The sequence below is a fragment of the Hemicordylus capensis genome, chromosome 1, assembly GCF_027244095.1.
Source record: "Hemicordylus capensis ecotype Gifberg chromosome 1, rHemCap1.1.pri, whole genome shotgun sequence".
NCBI lineage: Eukaryota > Metazoa > Chordata > Lepidosauria > Squamata > Cordylidae > Hemicordylus > Hemicordylus capensis.
In genome coordinates, this window is record NC_069657.1 from 264,751,230 (window position 1) to 264,776,860 (window position 25,631).

The 25,631-nt window shown below is 42.8% G+C and overlaps 1 protein-coding gene across 3 annotated transcripts in view; it reads left to right on the forward strand.

Moving 5' to 3' along the window:
- The window catches only part of FGF18 (fibroblast growth factor 18), a 148,398-nt gene that overhangs the window by 63,072 nt on the left and 59,695 nt on the right, over positions 1-25,631 (forward strand). For all 3 annotated transcript variants that reach the window (XM_053290784.1, XM_053290777.1, XM_053290793.1), the window contains one exon: positions 13,024-13,204. In XM_053290784.1, the coding sequence (XP_053146759.1) occupies positions 13,024-13,204 (181 nt within the window). The remainder of the gene's footprint in view (positions 1-13,023; positions 13,205-25,631) is intronic.

The window sequence follows — 25,631 nt, forward strand, 5'->3', positions numbered from 1 at the left end:
GAGGGGCAGCAAAATTTGCCGCTCCTCAAATTTTGCCGCTATAGGCAAGTGCCTACTCTGCCTCTGCTTAAGTCTGCCACTGAGGACACGTTTCCTTGGCTTTCAAAATAAGCAAAGATCCCATTGTAATAGTTCGGTTAAGAACTATTACACCTCAATGAATAACTGTCTGTATGTGACAGAGCTATGGCTTTTCCAGGGAGAAGCCCTGCAGCCTGTTTCCTTGAGTGCTGCACTGCACATTGCTTTCAGAATGGTTGTTCTCAGGCAAAAAAGCCTTTCTCTGACGAAATGAAGTGGCAGTTTATTGGATCTTGTTCCTGGCCAGCTTTTGCTTTCTATTTTCACTGGTAAATTGACTTAGCATTTACTTTTCATAATGTACTGAGGGCAGCCGTATTTTGCGGGCAAAAGGCACATGCACAAATATGCCCAATGCAAACAGGCTTCACTGCCCTGGGTAATACCATTGGACATTTTCCTATTTGTCTAATAAATACCAGCTTTCTTGATGACTTTACATAGTATATACTGCATTTTGAAATTCTGAAAATTATAGTATTTGGGAGCGACATTTGTACAATACGCTGAAATGTATGTGGTTGCTAAATGCAAAAACAAAACACACACACAAACGCCATTCAAAAGTATTTTAGGTGGTAGGACGGAGTGCCTTCATTTAAATATTTCTAACATTCATGTGTTGGAATAGTGAACTAGTTTGTTGGCAGCATTGGGCTAGTGATTTAGCTTGTAAACCATGCTTGCTTCACTGCTGTCTCAGCAATACAAAAAACAAGTGTCCTGTTTTCATCTGACAAATGTGCAATTTCATTGCTGTGCCAAAGGAAATGCTGCATAGATCTTGGTGGACAGTTCAGTTGCTTTCTCTCTTTATCCTTAATTGGTGGCTGCATTTCTAATTTTTTACTAACAGTTTTATGAAGTCACAAGGGTTCTGCCATGAACATTTTCTAGCTGACATTCCCAGCCAAAGGTAGTAAGATACCCAGCACTCTTAAGATGTAGTAAGTATTCCTGCCATGTGTTTATTCTCTCTTCCTTCAATCGAATTTTCTGAAGCTCAAGTTAGATGAGATGCCAATTGGATGTCTGTTGCCAAAAGCAGTAGCTGCACATCTAGCATTCACATCTAGCATTCTGTAATGTCTAGTAATACATATTTGTGTTGGGGCATCATAGCACTCTGCGTTTATGGGCCTCCAAACCGGCTCGATGGCAGCAGGGGGTCTATCTTTAAGAGCAAGGGAGGGTGCACTTACCCCTCCCGCCTCTTTCCCCCTGCCGGTGTCTGTTTTTGTAACGGCTAATCGAGGCTGCAGCATACCTCATCCGCCCCATTGCCCCCGCTGGTCGGATATAGCCGCAAGTTCCAGACGCACCTGCGCGTGCTGGCACATGCGCCCATGTGCCGGCGCGTGCAGGCGTGTCTGGAACTTCCAGCCATATCCAGCCAATGGGGGCAATGGGGTAGCATGGAGGTGTGCTGCCGCCCCGATTAGCTGTTACAAAAATGAGTGCCATTGGGGGAAAAGCGGCGGGAGGGGTAAGTGCAACCTCCCCTGCTCTTAAAGTGGCACCCCCACCGCCTTCAAGTCTCCCTGCCGCGGTTCCGTGCACATCCCTAGTTTGTTCTGATCCCGCTCTGCTGTGGATGTACACATGCCTAGATTGGAGGCAGGATATGGATATGAGCTTTGATGTGCACCCAAATGAGCATCCCATCAAAATTCATGTATTGTGGATGGACGACATCTGCATCCAGATGTGTTTCCTGACATCTCTCCTCACTGTATTACTTGCAATTGAATCAACATCTGGGTGAGCATTTGAATGCAGATTTTCACCCAGATTATGCCCCAACCAGAATTCTGTAATTAGTTCCCAAGTGGTCTGGGGTCACTTGACCTTATTTGCTGCTGGGGATGTATTCCTTCTTTTCCCCTACACCTTGACAACAATTTCATACACTTTTGTATCTTTTTGCAAAGGGGTGCAAAAATTGCTAAAGGAGAGGGAATGCTTCACACGCAGAGGGGAGAGGGAGAAACGTCTGCCCTTTTTAGCAACGATCCTCCCATTTGAATAGTCTTGCTGTAGTCATAGCCCCTGGTTTATTATCGAAAAGGTTTAAAATAAAAGATAAAACCCCTCCTCAATATAAATGTTGGCTCATTAAGAGAATTGATGTTTTTACACATTTTAAAGCTTTGAAGCAATATTTTGATGTTAAAATAAAAACAGTTTTCTCTTACATATATATTGGTGCACTATAAAGATCTAATAGCACTTATAAAGTTTCTAGCTCTCTCCTCTCAGGCTGTGTTTGTCTAAAACTAGGCTGCACAAATATGGCCCTCCTGCAGATGTTGGCCTACAACTCCCATAATCCCTGACTATTGACCAGTGAGGCTGGGGATTATGGGAATTGTAGTCCAGAAACAGGTGGAGAACTGAAGTTTTGAAGCCCTGCCAGAAATTAAAACAATCACTTTGTGATTGCTGAATAGTTTAAAATATCCTGAGCAAAGGTATGCAGTTCAGACAGAAGGAAATATCAGTGAAGTTCATGAAGGGAGAGAGCATCTGCTGCAGCTGGAGAGATGCTCCCTTCAGTGTGGTGAAAGCCCTTTTCATCTGAAGGATCTAGGAATCTGTTTGAGTTCCGCCTCGGCACTGGCTACTTGACTGAGTCAGATTGACTGAGTCATCAGAACAGCTCTGTTGGATCAGGCCCAAGAAGGCCCATCTAGTCCGGCATCCTGTTTCACACAGTGGCCCACCAGATGCTGCTGGAAGCCTACAGGCAGGAGTTGAGGGCATGCCCTCTCTCCTGCTGTTATTCCCCTGCAACTGGTATGATTATCACTATTATGATAAGTCCGCTTGTTTGGTTTGAAACAGTTTATGAGAAACCCTCCAAAAAGTAAAGTTGTCAGCACTGAAATTGAAACAGCCAACTGACATTCTGTCAGATTCTAGTTGTAGCATATGTCTGGATAAAGTTGATAGAACTTTAGAAAGATTTGTTTCAGGATTAAATTGCTCAGATCCAAAGATCCTGCTAAGTAAGCAGAAAGGGCTGCTGATTCCCACCTCCATATGCAGCTCCCACATCTCTTGAAAATCCACCTTGGAAGGCCCCCAGGAAGGTCTCTTTTAGAGGGTTGCAGATGGGGTGGAATTGGCAACACCCTTCACCCTGTGTGAGTGAAAGTGCCTTCCACTCAGGCTGTGGAATCTTTAGCCCTAGTGGTCATTCACATAACCAAACAAAGGTAGGACACTTGTAACATGTCCCTGTCTACAGCTTCCAGGTTTGGAAGCTGTGTGTACTTCCAATGTTTGGTTGTGTGGGAGCAAACAATTAGGTAGGAAGAGGGAGAAGTGATTGTGTGGAATCAAGGTAGAAGGAAAAGCAAGATAGGACAGCACTGTTCTACCCATCTTTTATACCCAGCATTTGACCTTGGTAGGAGGAAAAGCTGTCCTACCCAGTTTTTCCTCCTATCTTGATTCCATACAATCACTTTCCCTCCTCCTACCTAGTAGTTTGCTTCCACAAATCTGAAAATTGGGAACACACACAGCTCCCAAACCTGGTTAGGACACTTGTCCTGCCCAGTTTTCAGTTGTGTGAATGACCTCCCCCATTTTTGTCATTCCAAATGTTCAAGAGTAATCTGTTGAATTCGGCTAGAAATCAAACTGGATTATAATTATTTTTTCAAAAATTGAGATATATACATGGCAGAGAGACTGAAATAGAGTTCTTTTCCAGACCAGCCAATGGAAATTCTTGGATAAGAACATAAGAGCAGGCCCTGCTGGATCAGGCCCAAGGCCTTTCTAGTCTGGCATCCTGTTTCACACAGTGGCCCACCAGATGCCTCAGAGAAGCTCACAGGCAAGAGGTGAGGGCATGCCCTTTCTCTTGTTATTATTATTATTTATCATTATTATTTCGATTTGTTGCAAGAGATGAAGCAAGTGCCAGGGTTTATTATGAAAAAACCCAATCCCATTATGAATGGTGTTTTGTCACTGAGCTAAATTATGCTGTTGGATCATATGAACATTTTCAGGGAGCTACTGCAAAGCATTGCAGTTTACCTCAGTGGGCCCAGAGTTTGAGAGAGGGCCATTAAAGGATTGTGACAAGAAAGAGAATTAAGATCAATATGCTGTCACCGACCTTTAGGGATGCCAGTAGTAATTTTCTAATATTAAAAAAATGACCATATGAATGGCTTAGGGACTGAAGACTGAATACATCCCTAGTGTCAGTTAAGTCACTGGTATTAAAAAAATATGATTTTTTTGTGGGGGGTTCAATGTGATAAAATAAAGTGTGTGTTGGGATTATGCCAGTATTTTCAGTTCGTACTGGGATCTGTCACCTTCTCCATACTCTGGAGCATCCTTCTCTTTCTGTCCCATCTCATATTTCTGAAGTCTGGCAGCTGGAGGGAGGTTTGACCCAATAGTCAACCTCTTCTTCGTTTTCAATTTCAGCTTCATCCCCTAAGTGCTTTTTTACTTAGACTGCATTAACAAAGACTTTTCAAGGGAACATCATTGAATTTCACTTACCCAAAAGCACTCCAATCAATTATGCAGCAGAGTAACTCAAATTAGATTCCAAACTGGCTCCAAATAGATTCAGAACCCATCAACAGAGATGAGAAATCTTCAAGTAGAATGACACTGCATAAAGAGTCCCAAGTTGTCTGGTGCAGGAGTGGCATTACCACAGCAGACTCATTAAGAGATTTTGGAAAATTGAGCCTAGCTGCATTGTATACTGTGCAGCAGGTAATGCTCTCTTTAGCTGACCTAGTGACTCCAATGTCCTTGTTAGGAGAGGGTTGGATTCACATCCAATACACACCAGCTCCTTGTCATTCACTGGGGTGGGTTTTCTGTTCATGCGGGTGAATATAGGAAACTACTGCCATTGTTTCATCTAGCTCAGTATTTTCTGCTGCAGCTGGCAGCCCTGAAGTTCTCCAGCAGAGGTCTTTCCTAGTACTGCTACCGAAGGTTCTTTAACTGGAGATTCCCACCATTGAACCTGACACTTTTTGTGTGCAAAGCATGTGCTGTGCCACTGAGTAGAGGGGCAGGCCCTTTCTAATAGTGCCTCAGCATTTGTGTGGTAGAAGGGATAGTAGCAGGGCAGACACAGGCATGCATAGTTTACAAGGCCCAATCCATGATAGAGGAGGAGCATTCTCCCAGACCAACATCATGCTTCTTTTTTCATACATCAAACTTCCAGTTAAATATTATAAACATTTGTAAATGCTGCCTTATTGTACATCAGGAAGGGCTTTGCATGTATGAGAACAGTGGTTCCTGGATCATAGAAATGATAAATCTGGGTTACCTCCCTTTTCTGCCAAAGATGCTGCATGGGAATGTATGTCTTCTGCCTGCTAGCAAAGGTCTTCACTCACTTACTTGGGTAAGTGCTGCTTCCCCATGTTGCAATCTTATGCTACTAGAAGTGTGTATGAATGAAGAAACTCTATGGGTTGGGCCAATTTCAAGGCTGTTTCCCACTTGTTTGTCACCCTCTTATGGGAGGATGCCAACTATGGCCAAAATGCTACTGTGAAGGAGAGGAGGACTTTGTTTCTCTGTCCAGTGAGATAAATTGCTGCCTTCCATTTTCACATTTTCTTCATTGAAAATATAAATCAGTGGCAGAGGGAGGCCAGCAGTAGCCCTGGGTTCGGCCCGCCATGCCCGCTAGCTCTGCCCCTTGCATCAGACATCAGTGTCTGACGTCAGACTCAGGGGGCGTGGATGTGGTACGAGGCCTTGGTTCTTTGAACCCGTTTATGTGATGGTGGCTCCACCCCTGATATAAATAATGGAAGGTGATAATTATTAGAAGCATTGAAGTGCTTAGTAATAATCTGGTTTCCGTATTCACAGAAATCAAGGTGAAAGGCTAGCATTTCCCCTCCAACCTGTATGCTAGCTGGATGAATGAATGAATGAAGGTATTATTTGATCATTTTGAATAGTAATAATAAGATAAAATAATAAGAGTTGTAGTAGTAGTTGTAAATAAGTGTTTTGTTCTTTCTGGGGCTGTTTCCATGGCAGTTCATTCAGATATCCATCACAAATATTTAGAATGACTGTATGAACTGGCCCTCATGTGATAACATGTGGGCAAGAACTCTATAGTGCATACTTTGTATTGTGTTCTGTATAATCATTGCTTTTGGATGCTGCTGTCATTCTGAAGAGTTGTATGTGATTGTGTGTGGTGTAAACGTGCCTACAAACAAAAGCAAATGTGTCATTGTAAACTGAAGAAACAACTACTCCAGTAATGCCCTAGCAGAAGCCTGAACATAACAGCTTGGTTGATGAAGGATTTTGCAGTAAAGATTGGGAGAGGAAATGGCAGCAAATAATGGTGTGTTATATTTCAACACATGCCTAAGAAAACACTGCTCTGGAGGTGGCCTTGCAAATTTTCTAATTGGTAAAGTGGAATTTTGCCAAAACCATGGAAACAAAATAGTGATTAGCCTTCTTTCCAGACCTGGGAAAGAGCCATCTTAGATATTTCTTGTTGACCTTATCAAGATAACTTTATATGTTTGGAAGGTCATGAAGGAAATAACTAATATGAGCTTCATTCAGTGGCCAAAAAGGTAACATTTATTTCTAGTGTACTGAAGAGAAGTATAATATGACTTTAATTTGTCTCTTAAAATCAATACGGTTCCTAATTGGAGAAGTGTTTCATGCTTGCAAAAGAATTATTTTCCTGCCGCAGCTCAGGAATTTAAAAGAACCTATCAGTTCTCATATCTACACTTTTGGGGTGAAGTAAGGAAAATCAAATATCTTGCAAGGGTTGGGGGCCTAACATATAACATGGCATAGGATTCTCTAAACATCTGTGCCAAGTGTTCACCAGTGAACATGTTGTGGGTGACAGTTATGCTTTTGAAGTTCTCCCATCCATACCAATCTTGGAGAGCATTTGCATTGCTTGGGCTTGCTCACAATCTGTTTCACTAATCTCTTCCCACTCCTGGGGACTTTCCAGATGGCACCTTGAAATTGCTTCACTACATATAGGTTTGCTGTTCATTTGTATGATCTGGGTTTTGACACCGTCTTGCCTACGGGAACAGCCGGGTGCCATTCGCATAGCCACAGCCTGTTTTGGATCTTATCTTGACGTTTCAGGCTTAACATGTTGTATGTGCAGTGGTGAAATAGTAGCTGGTTTTCTGAGTTTTGAGAACAGTTTGGAGGCTTTCTGGGATTACTCAGAAGTAAATGATTTAGTTCAATGGGCTTCCACCTAGGTAAGAGTGCATAGGATTGCAGCTGTAGAAGTGTGACTTGCTTTTAGAGGTGTGTGTGTGTCAATCAATGATTTTGTGTGCGTGCTCAAGTCTGCTGCCCTTGCGTAAATTAATTGAGTGGGGAAAGTGGGGGGAAGGAGGTGATGGGAAGCCATCAGTCACCCACCCCCTCCTCCTCTTCTTCCTCCTCCTCAGGGAAGTGTCCTGTGAGCATATGATGGTGGGGAGGATTTGCTTCTTCTTTCTCTCCCTGCCCCAAAGCCTCAGCAAGGGAGGAAGTGGTGTAACATGTGAAGCAGCTAACTGGTCTCAAAATGTTAGGGCTAGCTGTCGGATTTTATCCTACTTCCTCCCGCACAGTCTGGAAAGCACCCTATGCTATTTGTTCAACTGATTGCCTAGTTCTTCTTTCTCCTTCACTACCCTGTCTCAGGCAATTAGGGATCACATAAGGAACAGGATGACATCACGACACCATGTAGTCAATCAGATTTAGTTACGTGACAACATTTGCCCTCACGCAGAGTGGGGTGTGGGAAAGGAGTGAACGTGACCCTGTTGCTAAAGCACTTGACTTCCTCATGCTGCCTTTCCCACTGCTGTGCTGCACAGTGGTGGCAGTTTCATTGCCTGCTGTGACAGGGAGCCCTTTTACCTTTGCCCCTTTTACCTTTGCGACATGGATTTGTTTCCTCCCCCCATTCAAAGTAGGGATCACACAGTGAGCAACTCCTGCTCCCGATTTGCAGAACCTCTCAAAAAGGGGGGTGCTTTTTCATAGGGGTCGGCAGAAGTCCTCATTTTGGTTCAGCATTAATTTTACCCTGCAGAGTGTAATTTTAATGCTAATCATTCAGCCTGGCAAATAGGGATTTCTCCATACATGCAAAGTCATACACTCTGCTCCCGGAAGGATGTTTGGGATTATCTATCTATCTATCTATCTATCTATCTATCTATCTATCATAATAATAATAATAATAATAATAATTTACAATTTATATCCCACTCTTCCTCCAAGGAGCCCAGAGCAGTGTACTACATACTTAGGTTTCTCCTCACAACAACCCTGTGAAGTGGGTTAGGCTGAGAGAGAAATGACTGGCCCAGAGTCACCCAGCAAGTCTCATGGCTGAATGGCGATTTGAACTCGGGTCTCCCCGGTCCTAGTCCGGCACTCTAACCACTACACCACGCTGGCTTGTGCAAGTGAAGCCTCCAACACTGAATGGTTGAGCTGGTATCTACAAGCATACCAGCTGATCTGGGAACAAAGCAGTCAGCAGCAAAACAACTTGTTTCTGTGATAAGGGATAGTAGAAAGTTAGGCTGGAACTTTGCATAGGTCCTGTGGAATGAGGAGCTCCATGAGAATGGCTAAAAGGGGCGTATCTAGGGTGGGGCAGGCAGGGCACATGCCCTGGTCACCACTTGAAGGGGGGGCGCCATTTTCTAAAATTAAAAAAATTTGAAAAATGTCCGCTGAAAACAAAATGGCCACTGCACATGCTCAAATGGCCTCTGTGAGGCCCTAAGCCAGGCCAGGCCTCTCAGAGGCCATTTGAGCATGCGCAGTGGCCATTTTGTTTTTAGTGGCCATTTTTAAATATATGGCCATGACACATGCTCAGATGGTCCCTGTGAGGCCCTAGAGGCCAGTGCGGGGAGGGGGGACTTTTGCTGACCTCCCCCAGCCTTTAGGAAGCCCCCCAAAGGGGCTACAGGTTAAAAAATAATATAATATAAGTCACTGTACACATATTTAGTTTGGAACTATGTACAGAGAATCAGGGCTTGTGAATACTGAGCTGAAGCTTATGAGCTAGGATTGTATTCATTTGCTCTTACTTTGTTTCTTGTGATAAGTGAGTTAAATGTGATGTCTTAATAATATGGCTATTAATACTGAGTTTGTCTTTGAATCAGTGTGAAATCCTTAGTATTAAGGCCCACTGGGAGTTTCTTCTCTCTTTCTCTCATTTTAACTGTCTTTCTGAAATACTAGAATATATTCCAAGCAGTGACACAGTTTACTCTGCATATCCTTTAATCCTTTTAGAGTATCTGGGAAAAGCCAAATTCTCCATTTATTTTTAAAACTGATGTAATGGTGATGCTACAATGCATAGTAGAGAATTAGACAGGCACGTCTGTTTAGTTTTCCAAGTACACCTCCACATAGTATTTGGGTATTTCATGAGCCCCAGCATCCTGAAATTTGTAGTTTTCCAGCATTTTTTGGTCTGGCTACATCCACTGCTAAATAGTTTTTGAAATATTAAAAGATTAAGGAGCTTGACTTGTATTTTTCAGCTGATATTATGGTAACGTTATCTGAAAGATGGGTGTCAGATGTTTGGTCTAGGGGCGCAATTTCAGTGCTTGCCCTAGGCGCTATTTTCCCTAGATACGCCTCTGATGGCTAAGGATACAGAAACATGTGGCAAGGTCAGGAGGAAGAAAAAACGGCAACTGTGGACTGCGAAGCCAAGGGAACATAGGGTGGTCTAGTCCGTGAGAGCTCCTGTCCCATTAAAAGTTGGACAGAAAGGATAATTCCACCCGCTGCTGTGGTTTCTACCATTACTGCAGCATTGTGACCTGGCAATGTTAAGGAGGCAGTAGAAATGGGGTGCTATATTTCACATTAATTTGAACTTGTCAGCCCGTTCTTTGGCTGCAGACTCCTGGTTTTCATGTGCAGACTCTCTAGCTGGCTAGGGCTTTAAAATTCCAGGGCTCAAAGCTTGTAAACTTCGTCTTGGTCTATTTTGATGTGGTCTTGGCTCTACCAGTTGGCTTTTATTCCTTTTTTCAGCATTGTGGAGATTCTCTACTACCTACAAGTCTTTTAACATTTGTAAAATATGGATCCACATGTTTTCTCTTTCTCCTTTCTGAAGTCTCCTAATTCTGTATCAGAGGCTCAGTCTGGATTCAGAGTATAGCTCTTGCCATATACAGACGGTTACTTCTCTGAAGCAACTTGCTTCTTTAACGATATTGTGGCATTAGTAATGATCCAGCTACTTTTAAAAAACTTTAATAGTTTTTAAGTTATTCATTTAGGCCCCAACTACATTAAAGTTAGTTTTAATTATTATTAAGTTTAATGGGACAAGTTAATTATGACTAACTTGAGCCCCATTGATTTAACAAACTTTAATTGGATTGGGGCCATAATTTTAAAATTTCCCTCCTTCTCATCCCCTCCTAGCCCAGAGAGGGATTGCCCCAACTATCAAAGCGTATTGTATTAAGTGAGCTAATTACAGGAAAAGAAAGAAATGAAAAAAAAAAAAAAGAGAGAGAGAATAGGTAGTTTGGTAATTATTTATATGTAGAGAGGACTGTGTGTGTGTGTGGCGGGGGGGACAGAAGCCTGGTTTTCCTTTCATTTGAAAGGTTCCTGATTTTTAAAAATGCCATATTTGACCTCTGCTGCTGTAATAGAATGAAGATAATAAGGAATCTCTAAGCTAAACATTAGGAAAAAACTACATGTGACTAATGTCATGTATAGAAAGGATGTGCAGGAAGTAACATTTTAGTTTAAAAATACTTTTAAGTTTTAAAATTTAAAATTAAAAATTTGATTGTTCTCCACGAGAATTATCACAGCCTTCCTCAAACTGTCCCTAATACTTCCTCATTGCCAAATGGTGACTCTTCTTTTCATTGGCTCCGGTTCACTAGAGAAATGGCTGACAGATAGACATTGCAGAGATAGATGCTCTCACTGGCTACTAGCATGAGTTAGAGGCCAAGCATCCCATGTCCTAAAAAGCATGGGGAGATAAGATGTCCCTGCCTGAGGAAAAGTGAACTTTGTTTTTGAGAGAATAAGAAAGTTAGGAAATACCTGTTTAGTCCAGAATACAAAAGGCAACATGTGAGTATGAAGACCATGCTTCTCTGTTCTTTAGGTGGACAGTGACAGTGGGAGGGCATCCTGGCCAGTTTCTCTGTCCCTCAAGCTGTCAGTCTCTGGTCACATCTGTCTTTCAGGTAGGCAGCATCAGCCTGAGGTCCCAATGGCCAGCCTCTCTCCTTCAGGTGGGCAGTGTTAGCCTGAGGTCCCAATGGCTGGTTTTTCTCATTGAAATAGGCAGCATGTGGGCACAGTGTACATCTCTCATACGGAGGCAGCCAGAGTCATGTTTGTGCAATCTCTTTCTCATATTTCGCAGGGGGAGAGCAACTGGCCCTATCCACCCCCAGCACAGTACCTCCAGAGACTGTTGTTGGTGTCTATCTTATGTTTCCTTTTAGATTGTGAGCCCTTTGGGGACAGGGAGCCATCTTATTTATGTATTATTTCTCTGTGTAAACCACCCTGAGCTATTTTTGGAAGGGTGGTATAGAAATCGAATAAAATAAATAAATAAATAAATAAAATAAATATTGAAATGACAGTTTCCAGCAGGAACGCCAATTATCATGATTCTTGCTCTTCCCATCCACTTTTCCTCCCATCCTCTCTAGCTTAAATTGTCATATAGTTTTGCATCCCAGCCTCATGGCAGACAGCTGTGGGACAATACTTAAAACTCATTTGCTTTCCATTTGGTTTAATGCAATAAAATAAATGCTGCCGATATTTTATTAATAAATAAAACAATGCTGTTGACATGTTTATGAGAGAAATACAAAGTGCTGGCTATTGCCTACGAAGCCCTGAACAGCTTGGGTATTTAAGAGAGCACCTTCCTGGTCATGAACCCTCCCGCCTATTAAGATCATATGGGGAGGTCTAGTTATGGCCACCACCCGCTCATTCAGTGGCAACTCAGGACTGGACCTTCTCTGTGGCTGCTGCAGGGCTCTGGAATCACCGCTTGTTAAAATCAGAGTCACTCCATCTCTGGCTGTTTTTAAAAAGACCCTCAAGATGCACCTGTTTTCTCAGGCTTTTAATTAATTTTAATTGATTCTATATCATAATTGTTTTAATCATTTTATCCTGTTTTTATATTTAAATATTTACATTTAAACTTATGCACACTGCCTAGGGATGCACATACCAGGTGGTATAGAAATATGATAAATAAATAAATGAAATGTGTAACCCTCAGGGACATAGTTTCAGGCAGCACAGAGCAGAGAGTGCTTCTGGGAGCAGGGTGCTTTCCAGATTACAAGCTGCAATAGGGGTAAAATGCTTTGACTTGGCGGGATCATATTGAAAATGATCCCCAGCTTTTCAAACTGATACAACGGGAAGATACAGCTATTTTTTTGCAACTGACTTGCAACATTGTAGCACAATAACACAAAGATAAAATCCAAAATAGGGCATTGGAAATGTGAACAGCACTTTGCTGTCAGCACAGGGACTGTAGTGTCACAACACAGGAAGCACATAAGCACATTTTGCAGATCCATAGTGGCTCTGTTGTAGGGTTTAATCTGGAAAGCACCCAGAAGAGGTTGTTGAAATCCCCCCCCCCCGGTAATTGTTGATAGCGCATTAGTCAAAATCTTCAGCAGCATCAGCACTTCTCACCTAGCACCCACGTTTTGTTAGTCTGGATGCCAGCCTATTTATACAAGTTTCTGAGTAATTGTATATTGATAAGTGTTTTGTTGATTTGCAATCTGTGTTTTCAAAACATTGCTTTAGTTTACATTCTGCTTTCCACCATTTAAAAAAAATTAGATGTTTGTTGCTGAAGAGAATGTGGACTTTCGGATACACGTGGAAAATCAGACACGAGCACGAGATGATGTCAGCAGGAAGCAGCTCAGACTCTATCAGCTCTACAGTAGAACGAGTGGGAAACATATTCAAGTGCTAGGTAGACGGATCAGTGCCAAAGGAGAAGATGGAGACAAATATGGTAAGATTATTTACTGTTGTCTGCAATATCATATTTAATGTGTGTATGAGTGTGGGGGATTCATTGCTTTTCACCACCACCTGTAAAATGGGAATTAAATAAAAGCTGGACAATTTATATGGTAAATGGCCCAATATCAGATGTTGTACTGGGCAGTTAGAGAGGAGACAAACCAGAAACCAAATGTTTAGGTGAACTGCTAAATTTGCTTGGCTGCATTCACACAATCATGGCAATCCTGGTTAGAGTTGACTAGGATCGCTGAACCCTACAGAGCTGATTGTAAGAACCCAGAATTTCTGGGCAATCCTGCATTTACCAAGGGTATATAACCAGGATCTGATTATATCCTCAGAGCTCAGTGATCCTGGTTAATTCTTTAACCATGATTGCCATGATTGAATGAATGCAGCAACTGTAAAAGAAAAAGATTGAAAATGAGGGATTGAAGGCTTTTGCCCTATCAGACCAATTTATTTGCTTATTAAATGTTCCAGCCAATAGTTGTTACTTCAGATTGCCAAGTGTATCTCTGTAGGGCATCTATTCAGCTTTGGAGTATGATGCAGAAAGGATGTTTCTCATATCTGCATTATGCATGACATATAACTTGCCACATAGAGATGAAATGTGTGTCCTGATTACCATGATCAGAATGTGGCCTTTGTATTATATATTAGTAGCAGGTGAGGCCCATCGTTGACCGGGCAAAGTCATTTTGCATAGATTACACTGATAGGAAAGTTCAAGAAATTATATATATTTTAACATATTTGCAAACGCAAAGTACAATTACCATTTGAAATTTGTAGGATTTCAACTTCAAACATTATTCATTTTATTTAATGACCATCTTATACGGTAAATTTTAATCCTGGTAAATTTTAATCTGAGAAACATCTTCTGCTTCTTGGGTGTGATGTCGTTTTGGAATTATTGATCTGATTATTGAGTGTTAAAAATCTATTGTGAACCAGTTAGAATATAATAATTATATTCAGAATCTCTTCTAAAAAATGTGGTCCAACATATTCTGGTGTAAAAGGTAGTGCATTCAGCTTATTTAAGTGACAGGATTGTTCATGCAAAATTTGGTATCAGTAGGTTATTGGGAAGTATGACTCTATTGCTCATGGACAAACAATTTCTTCAAAATATATAACAGATATTTTAAAATGACTATTGACATGTTTATTTATTTAGATTACAAAATGAAATAAAAATCACAACTATTAAGTTATCCATAAAATATTATAAATTGCAACCTATTAAAAATTACAAGGCAACAGAAACCGTTTCTAAAAAAAAGAACTGGTCAGTTAAAACAGCACTTTTCTCTGACCTTCGAATACCTGTTGGAATCCTCCCTCCCTTCCTTCCTTCCTTCCTTCCTTCATTCCTTCCTTCCTTCCTTCCTTCCTTCCTTCCTTCCAAAACTTAAACATTAGTAGTCTACAAAGACAAGCAATAACATTATCATATTAAGTTCAATTAGTCACCCCATGAAACTGAAGGTCGGGAAATTTAGAACCAACAAAAGGAAATACTTTTTCACACAGCACATAATTAATCTATGGAATTCCTTGCCATGGGATGTAGTGATGGCTACCAGCTTGGATGGCTTTAAAAGGGGCTTAGACAGATTCATGGTGGACAGGTCTATCAATGGCTACTAGTCTGGTGGCTGTGGGCCATCTCCAGCCTCAGATGCACGATGCCTCTCAATACCGGTTGCAGGGGAGCAACAGCAGGAGAGAGGGCATGCACATACCTCTTGCCTGTGGGCTCCCCAGAGGCATCTGGTGGGCCATTGTGTGAAACAGGATGCTGGACTAGATGGGCCTTGTGCCTGATCCAGCAGGGCTGTTCTTATGTTAGTGTATAATGCTATTGATAATGTGTCAGAACATTTGTTGTTGTTGTTGTTGTCATTGCGGTCAGGAGTGTACCTAAGTAATTTTGGAGCTTGGACCTAAAGGCCTTTGGAGGCCCACCCCCACCTTGCAAAATATACATCATCATGCTCTGCCAAGGAACCACATCACCCGGGACAGATTAAAGAGGATTTGGGGGCCCTCTGGGGTTGTAGAGGCCCTGGACATCAGCCCCAAAGTCCAGGAGTAAGAGCGCCTCTGGTTGTGTTTTATTTACACACACACACACACACACACACACACACACACACACCTTGTTAACCGAAGCATCTCTCAAAGCAGGAGTGTGCACAAATGGTTTGCTGCCGAACCAGTTCGCCTTGAACTGGGCTGGTTCATTGGTTTACCTGCAGACTAAACTGAACCAGGCCCGGTTTGGGTGAACCAGTTCAGTAGCAAATGAGTGGCCGGGCAGGGTCAGTGAGAGAGGTAGTAAGATGCTTACCTGGCTGGTGCAGCTGCTGGCGCACCTGCTCACCTCCGCTCACCCTCCCTGGCATGGCCCCAAGTGCATGCACTGCCTTATTTAGGAAGCCACCTGCACGGCAGCAGAGTGGTTCCTGCTGCTGTGCCACAGAGGCCAGAACTGATCCACTGCCTGCAAGTGGCTTCCTAAACAAGGCAGCACATGCGCTTGGGGCTGCCCCAGGGAGGGCAAACAGTTGTGCCGACAGTCACGCCAGCCAGTTAAGCATCTTACTACCTCTCTTACCACTTCCGCCTGGCTGCCCCTTAGCATTGCCAGGCCCCCCCCCCGAACTTCTAAAGGGGAATTCTCACCGGATTCCCCTTTACAAATATTAGCCACCCGAACCATCAAATTGATTTGGACAAATGGACCGAAGCAGCCGGTCAGTTTGACTAAACCGGTTGGGCAGCATTAGGTTCAGCTCAAATTCCATTTGAATTTGAGCTGAACTGTGATTTTTGGTTTGTGCACACCCCTATCTCAAAGTGGTTTGCATAGGACTTTCGTAAGCTATAAACATGACCAATGTAAATAAACATCAATGTTTCCTTTAAATATTCTGATTTTCCTAGGGCAAATTTTGCTTCCCAGTGCTTTGCAAATATTACTCTTGCTGTGACCAGAGCATACAATATTGGATCATATAATGTAGATGCAGAGACTATTTTTACATAGTTGAGAACAAAAAATGAAAAAGGATTCACATCCAACGACTGTTTTCATAAATATTTCCAAAAAAGATTTTGCTCTGAAGCACAACCACCACATATAATGGAACTCACCTTTGACATTTGCCAAGAAGCATCACCTTTTCCTGCTGTTTTAGTATATATTTTCCATGATGTCCATCCCATAAGAACATTATCTTAGCTTCTTTCCAGAGTGTGAGGATCCAGTTAGTCTGGTAGACCTCCCTGGAAACCTTTCCACAGTGAGGACTCAATTGCTGAGAAAATTCTATGCCTCATGCCTGTCAACCTCACTTCAGACACAGAAGGGACTGAAAGCAGTCTCTCCTGAGGCTCTTAGCGTATTGGGCCAGTTAGTAATTGAGAAGGCTTCTCTTTATGTGTCCTGGTTCCAGGTTGTTTAGAATTGTAAAGGTCAAAACCAGCATTTTGAATAGTGCTTGGAAATAAATCAGGAGCTCATGGAGTTGTTCTAACGTTGGTATGATATGCTCTCGTCAACTTACTCCTGTTATTGACTGGATGGCTGCATTTTGAACTAAAACTGAAATTTATGAACCGTCTTCAAAGGCAGCCCCATGTAGAGCTCATTACAGTAGTCCAGACTAGTTACTAAGACATGTATCAGAGTCGGCAAGTCATCGCATTGTAGCTGTAGCTGGCAAGCCAGTTTAAGCTTGGTAAAAAAAGGCCTTTGCCTATAGCTGCTACCAGTGACTGAATAAGTTTTATTCGGTCTATAACCAGTTGTAATACATAAATTCATGATCCACAATATAGTATGACAAGCTACCTTAGACTCTACTCCTTGTCAGATAGATTGCATCCTACTGTACAAACAACAGCACAAATTTAGACACTGCAAATGTTACACCTGGGTTTTGGTCTGCCAACAAGCACATTACATGAAACAATTCCCAACGCCCTGGTAAGATGACAACAAAGGAGTTATAAATATATTCCAATTTCTTTGATATAATTTGCAGTCTAATAATATGTGCTTGGTTGTCACAATTTCTTGTTAGCCACAGGGGTAAACCTTTTCTGTGGTATTTTCAGATGGTAGAGCATTACATCATGCCAGAGTAAAAGCCCTTCTGTGGTTAGGAACCTTTAAAGTAAAGAGGTATTCTGCTGATCTAAAACCACAGTGCAGTCTTTACAAGTTAATAGATTTGGGTAATAAACTTATATCCTTTTGATGCTCAATATCTAATACACGTTGTTTCAAAACTTCTCTGGCCCGATCATAACCCAAGGAGAGTAAGGTCTCTGAAGAGAACCCATCAGAGGCGGGGTTCCAGAGGAGGCCGGTAAGGACAGCATTGGGGGCAGGGCAATGAGAGGTACCTTTAAAAGTCATTACTGTTGCTACAACTTGCACCTGGAAGAGAAAAATTGTGCTGAGCAGGACGTGGGAGTTGTTGCAGGGGAGGCTGAGAGAAAATCCTTTTCTTATGGTTTTTGCGAATTGTTCAATATGTGCCCTGGATAATTTGATAGGTTGCGGAAGTGGAGAAGAGAGCTCAACCCCCTGTCCCGCCAGATCCCAGATCCCAGCCCCCGCTCCTAGATCCGTCCCCTTTCCCCTCCATCTTACCTCCTGGGGCCTAGCCCCATTTGGTATATGAAGTGCATCAGCAACAGTTTCTGTGGATTATGGGAACTCCATTCTGCTGATGCCAGGCCCTTTCTTTGGCCATGCTCAGTGCATCACTCCAGACCCAGAACGGCCAGAGAAAGATGCCCCTCACAGCCCAGCCCCCTTTGCTGGGCTAAGAGTAGAAGATGGAGCCAGTGGAAGTAGACCAGTGTGCACTCACAGCATTACAAAACTGAAGAACTGGCCTTCATGTGCATGTGTCCCTACAGCTGTAGCAAATTTCGTTTGAATTGGTTAGACAGTTCACAAGTTAGTCCACTTGCGTCTCAAAAGTGTATGTCTTGCCATCTTGAATCGGTGTGGATGACATCATCACAAACTATGCCGTTGAGGTGTCTTTATGTATCCCTACAACTGTACCCAATTTATTTCATATTAGTCCAGGTATTGCAAAGTTGATAGGGAGATACGGACTCATGGAATGATTTCATAAGCCTACTGGAAAGTAGGCTAAATATATATAGAGAGATCTATAATGGCAGATCATTCATACATGCAGCTGCTTAGGCTGCAGTCTGAAGTGGTACAGTCCTGTGTGAATCTGTTGATGGTGTGATTCTGCACTGAAAGACTGATTTCTATGTTGGTAAAATAATGTGAAGAAGATGTAATGATTGTTGCGTAGCATGCAAATAAGGTTAGCTGAATGAAAGCTTGTAGTAATTCAGGTGCAGGATGTTTTACAGAGCAAATCTGTTTTTGCAGAATTTATTACCTTTTACATATATATCTTGCCCTTCTTCAACCATGAAACTCATGGCAGTGTAAATGGGATTCCCAGGTGGTCATCCATCCAGTCATGGACCCGACCAGCTTAACTTCAGCAAGGTGGCTGTGTGCCATGTGCTCTCATGTGCTCTGTGATCTTAAAACAGAACAAATTAACAAAACAGACTGAACTTAGTCTATTTAATCATGTTGATGTATTGCTTCTAAAATGGACTAGGATCCATTTAATCAGATAGTAATCAAGCTAAGTCCAACCTAATAATGCCAGCTACTTGCCAAATATTTCATAGTGGCATAATACTCATGTTTCTGAAGTGCTTTTAGGTCATGGAGAAATGTGATGAGAATTAGGTCTGGACAGGCTAATTAAGAAGCACCTATTAATCAATTAAATTTTTATATTTTAATGTGTTGAAAAGCCACTTTTCACATTCAAGAAGACACTGTGATATGACTTATCCCCCCCCCCAATTGTTTAAAAGGGAAAAAAAAGGGGTGGGGGAGGGAAAACAGGAAAAAGAAACTCATTCCATGGTATCTCACACTGATGGTATAGATAGGAAAGACAACAGTATGCATCTCTGAAACACTAGATTTTCACTGCACAAAGGAGAGAAGAGACATCCTATACTGTTTGTTCACTCTTTGTGTGTGGTTCACTGCAGGGTTGTTACGGTTAGGGTAGGAAGGGGCTTATTTGCATTTCACGCGGCCCTAAGACTGGATTTCAAAGTATCAGGCTTCTGTACTATGCGAAAAGGTAACATGAAAGTTCCTGTGGGCCAGATAGGATGGTGTTCTGCCTAGTTCATATCTGAATAGCCTGGGGAGTTACTGAATCACATTCAGTAATGAATACACTGAGTAGTTCTGGGCGAGGAGCTACCTTGGAGCTTCCGTGCTCCATCTATAAAATGGGAATGTTCCTGACTGTACAAAGCTGCCTTTTACTGAGACAGGCTTTTAATCCACCCAGCCGAGTGTGGTCTACTCGGACTGGCAGCAGCTATCTTGGATCTCAAGCATGGTGTCTTCTCAACTCTGCCTGCTGACCTATTTTTAACTGGCAATGCTAGGAACGGAACCTGGAATGTTCTGTTTGTCAAGTACGAGTTCGACCACTGCTGCGAGCACCTCCCCTGCGCTAGCTCTTGGGCTTGTTGCCACGAATGAGTTAAGAATTGCATTGCATTTGGGGGAAATTAGGGTTGTATGTAATGATAACCTTTTTTGCCGACCTGTAATATGTTCAGAACTTATTGTGACTAGGGAAGAGAAGGAATTGAATTGTAACACTTTTTTTTTTTAAAAAATGGGGATCAGAAGAGGGGGGATTGAAATGTAAACTGCAGGAAGGGAATATGTAACTTAGGCCATGGCGAGCTAAACTCAGCCCTCTCTTCTGCAAGCATCAATTAAAAGCATACTATTTAGGAATTGGTACTTCTTCTTAAGAGTTGGGTGTATGCAAATAGCCTGACTGTTGTGGATCAGTAAATACCCTCTGTGAACTGCGACTCTGATCTGTAATTTATTTAGTGGATGGCTATTTTCTCTTTAAGGCAAATATTCCTGCTTGCCATCTCCTACCCTCCACAGTCTTAGCATGGCAATAAGATGAAATATAACTTTTAAAAGATCACCCCGCCCCCGCCCCCCCCCCGAACCACATATCCTCTGCTCAGCCATTTATTTTCACAAACGTAGCCTGGGGGCAGAGATGACCTCAGCATAATGATGATCACTCACTGTGGCAGCTGTGCAGTCAATACAGCAACCCACGATTGGACAGAGGAAGGGAAGCTTGCCTTTTGCCAGCTGCTGTGCCTGTTTCTCCTTTACCCAACGCTGGACTGTCCCCACCCCAATCTCTTCCATCAGATTTGGGTGGTGTGGGTGTCTGGTAGGAAAGTTTCCTTCTGCAAGCTGCTGAAAAGATGTCAGTGATGGCAGTGCAGCTACATGAATGAGAAGCACAGGCGAACAGGCCGTCTGCTTTGTTGAACCGCAAACAGCATGGCTCGCCGGACCTCCCAGGATTCTCTGGGTGAGGGGAAGGGCTCAATTACCATCACCTTGGATTCTGTTCTGAAAGGTTCAGCAACCATTTAAAATGTGTCGTAATCATCTTATTTGAAACATCTGTGCTTCAGGATTTTGTTCTTTATTTAATTTGCTACGTTCTGTCTGTGTGCAGATATACTCAGGGTAAAGAATGCCATTGCCTAGGAAAGTTCTGTTTTGAACATCAGTTTTGGCACACCCTGCGTTATAGTATTTTGCTCCACCCTATCTATCTATCTATCTATCTATCTATCTATCTATCTATCTATCTATCTATCTAATTTGTATATCCCTCCAAACTTCCACTGCTGGGTGGTTTACAACATCATAAGACAAATGAAAACAGAAATGAAAACCTGACATACATAAGAAATATGCACCCACAGGACCACATCACACATGAAACATATACATTTTTTTAAAAGGTGTGTACCTGGCAGGGAGACCAAACTGATTGCTGATTCCCTGGAGTGTATACCTATCTTTGAAAACATGCTTCTCTCCCTTACATTTTGAGCATAGCCATTGCACATGCATGCTAAACATATGAAGTAGCCCCACACATGTAACAAAACAATTGTCTGCAGTTGCACCCACTGTGGCGTGGTTTATATACAACACGCGAACATTGCCTGTCATTTTTATTAAAATTATTGATTATTGTGCTGGACTGGGTTATAAGACTGGAGCCAGATTCAAGTTCCAGGAGCCTCTCAGCCATGCCTCTCAAGCCCTAATGGAGGCTTATGGGGGTTGTGGGGCAGCAACCTGGAGTGCTTCACAGCTGTTGTGCTGGTGGGAGCAATCTCTCTTCACGCTGCCCATCAGAATGGGCAGAATTGCATAGCGAGAAAAACATGACGCCTGCTAGCACAAGCACTGTAAAGTACTCCAGCCAGCTGCCCCACTGCCCAGATAGACCTTAGCTTGGGGAGCTTCCCAGGCATCTTGCACATTCACAGATGGGGAAGGAGCTTGGAATGGGATGACAACCACAGAGTTGCTTGCTCAGCAGAGTGACTCACTCTTTCATTGCTTCTTCTTGCCTCCCCCATCCATAAATGGGGACTTTCCTCAGGGGCCTCTGTGTCATCACAGAGGGCTGGAAAAAGCTCCCATTTGTAGATGGGGGGAGGAGAGAGGAGAGAGGACAATGATGGAGCTGAGAATGTCATGTCACCAGTGCTGCTGCTGTGGGTACTGGGGAGCCCCCGTGGACCTCATGGGCCAGTCATGGGCCTCCTGATGGCCCTGTGCTCCCAGCCAGTGCACAACTTGGTTGCCTCCTGATGCTGTGCTTGTATGAAGTCTTCAAGTTCCCTGAGTTGCAGCAGCACAGTTAGGTAAGGAGGAATTTGTGCTTGTATGTGTGTGTCCTATGGAGCAATTGTGGTATTATGCCAGAAGAGCGTCCTCAACAGCCAAGTTCTGTCTGTGGCTTTGAAGTTGCCTCTGTAAGTAGTCTGGGCTTGGTGTGGTTTGAAAATAAGGCATAGAATGGGAACTTCCCTCCTAGCCCAATGGGAGCTTCAGTGGGGGGTGCAATTTTTGTCAGGACTGACTGTGGCATGACGGGCAAGGGTTAAATAAGCCTTCTCCGTGTGTGATGGTGCTGATTATGATCACCCCCCCCGACTGCTATTTAAGTTTTTAAAAAGAGATACAGGGCCAAACTTTGCATTTAATGTAATTTAATAGGAAGGAGAGCTGGTCTTGTGGTAGCAAGAACGACTTGTCCCCTTAGCTAAGCAGGGTCTGCCCTGGTTACATATGAATGGGAGACTAGAAGTGTGAGCATTGTAAGATCTTCCCCTCAGGGGATGGAACTGCTCTGGAAAGAGCACCTAGGTTCCAAGTTCCCTCCCTGGTATCTCCAGGATAGGGCTGAGAGAGATTCCTGCCTGCAACCTTGGAGAAGCTGCTGTCTGTCTGTGTAGACCAGGCATCCCCAAACTGCGGCCCTCCAGATGTTGCTGAACTACAACTTCCAGCATACCCAGCCACAAAAAATAGTGTCTAGGGATGCTGGGAGTTGTAGTTCAGCAACATCTGGAGGGCCGCAGTTTGGGGATGCCTGGTGTAGACAATACTGAGCTAGATAGACCAATGGTCTGACTCAGTATATGGCAGCTTCATATGTTCCTTACCTATTGTTTTTGCCTTGAATGTATTGCAGTTTTGTAAAACACGAGGAACACCCAAATCACTGGTCACTTTTTCCTGTGCTTTCACGGCCTCCTGTGCTGATGGCATATATGCTGAGAGAAGTTCTTGGCACTGCAAATACATCCATTCCCTCCAAGATCCCCTCTTCTATCATCTGCTCTCTCCCCCATCCCCCTTGCACACCCTCTAAATTGTTCCTCCCAAGCAGGGAGGTTACTCTGGGAAATCTGAATCTATTTTTTTCATACTATTAATATAATTTGGGGATTGCCTCCCCTAGCCTGGCAACTTATAATTTGAGCTGTTAAACTTTAACATAGGGAAATATGAATTTAGAAATCCTTAAAGATAATGAAAATCTTTTTGATTAACAGTTTTGCTTGTGTGTCTGTAGATAGCTCTATGCTGTGATTTAAGTGTTCCCTATAGAATTGTAAGCTAGGAAATAGGATCCCATCTGCGAGCAATTTAAGAGGAAGTGAGACAATGGAGCCAATTGCTGCTCCAGTTTAGATAATCAATACAAATATTGTTAGTGTAGTGATTTATCTTGCGAGGAGCTTTATAAAAATGTGAATGCCAGTCCCCTGAAGACAAGTCAGTATAATGTTATCCAGCCTTACTTTCTCATGATTACACCTTCCTCATGCAATGTCGATGCAGCTGCTCTTCTAAGTGTTGTATAGCTGCCTCTGAAGGGATCGAAATGCCTTTTGGAGGCAGCAGATGTCAGACAACCTCTCTCTTGTCCTCTCGATGTCCAGATCTGCCCATAAAAAGCCAGCTTTGCACAACATTGCTATGGCTTACCTGGCACTGGTGGAACCAGAGCTAGATTAGGATGAACTATTCAAGTGGGCAGCATCACCAGCCCACTGGTGTTGGTCAACTTGTAAATGGCAGCTCAGTGTCACCTGGCAGGGCGTTGTGCTGGTGTCGTGGGGATGGAGTTCCCCACTGGCTGGCTGTGGCAGCAGTTCATTGTGGAACAGCCACCGGATTTTGTGTCAAGTGGGATTTCTTTCAAGGGGGATACATGAAGGCTCTTGCCTGGGAGAAACATCCAAAGAATTCCAACCAAAAAGAGTTTCTGTCAGGGTAATGGCATTTCTTGGAAACAGTGCTGAGGATTTGCACCATTTAATGGTGCTCAGCACCTCAACAGTGCTGAGGATTTGCATCAAACTTTATGGGTCTGAAGCATTAGTCTTAACAAAACTGGTCATAGAGCCAAAGCAGGGAATGGTCACCTTATTCAGGGGATGGTCAGCTTCTTCAGCCTTTAATACCACATCAGGAATATGTAAGGAGGGCAGCTGATTTGTGTGTACTATTCTATGCATGTTGACACTGAAGTAAGTCCCACAGTGTTTGGTGGTGAATGTGCATAGGATTGCAGCTTCACTGGCATTTGTGTAATACGGTCTGCAAGGTCTCTTTATCTGACAAATATTCAGCCATAACTGATGGATAATTGCACTTAGCATTATGAATGTAATGGGGCTATTTTGGGAATGCTTACTCTAAAACTGAAAACCTTGCTGAAATTATTATTTCTTGTTTACATAGTCAGACAGGTGTTATTGACTGGTTTGTTTTATCCAGACATCGAGTCCTTCCCAAGGACCTGGGATGGCTGAATTTTATTATCAATATTGTTCTTGTTGTTATTATAGATATCGTCGCAGAATATAGGCTGTTCCCAGTAAAGCTGCTTTTTGTAAATGGCTGGTGGTGATTTCTGCGGCTCCTGTGGTGTTGAGGTGCTCTTCAAGTTGTTTTGGAATTGCACCTAGGGTGCCAGTTACTACTGGGATTATTTTGGTCTTCTTCTGCCACAGCCTTTCAATTTCAATTTGTAGGTCTTTGTATTTTATTGTGTTTTTTCTTTTCTATTATTATTATTAATTCGATTTCTATACCACCCTTCCAAAAATGTCTCAGTGTGGTTTACACAGAGAAATAATACATAAATAAGATGGATCCCTGTCCTCAAAGGGCTCACAGTCTAAAAGAAACATAAGACAGACACCAGCAACAGTCACTGGAGGTACTGTGCTGGGGGTGGATAGGACCAGTTACCCTCCCCCTGCTAAATAAAGAGAATCACCACGTTAAAAGGTGCCTCTTTGCCAAGTTAGCAGGGGACTTATGGATTTATAAATTGTGTAACTTGAAGAAAAGTAATTAAGACTGGAATTCTGTGCACACACCTACCTGTAAGAAAGCCCCATTTGACCTGTTGGGGCTTACCTCTGAGTAAAACATACTTAAGATTAAACAGGGAGTGAGTCCCATTGACTCAACTGGGCCTTTGTTTATACTGAAGATTTGTTCTGTACTTTTCAGGTAGTGGCCTCTCAGAAGGGCCAAGATAACATTAATATGTTAGTGGAACAGAGTAACTGTAATAGAATAAAAGTGTTGGCAAGATATCAGAGTCGATGACAGGTGGGCCTTTCTGGGGAGTGTTCCAGATGTTTCAGTAGCACAACTTAAAAGGTCCTATCATGGGTCACCATCCACCTCACTTCAGAGTGTGTGTGCGGTGGGAAACCTGTACAAAGAACTCTTGAAGCAGATCTTAGTAACTGGGCAGCTCACGTAGGAAAAGGTAGGCCTTAAGGTACACTGGCCTCAAGCCAGTTGGGACTTTAAAGGTTAAAACCTTGGATTGCATTCAGAACTGGGCTGGGAACCAATGTAGTTCTTT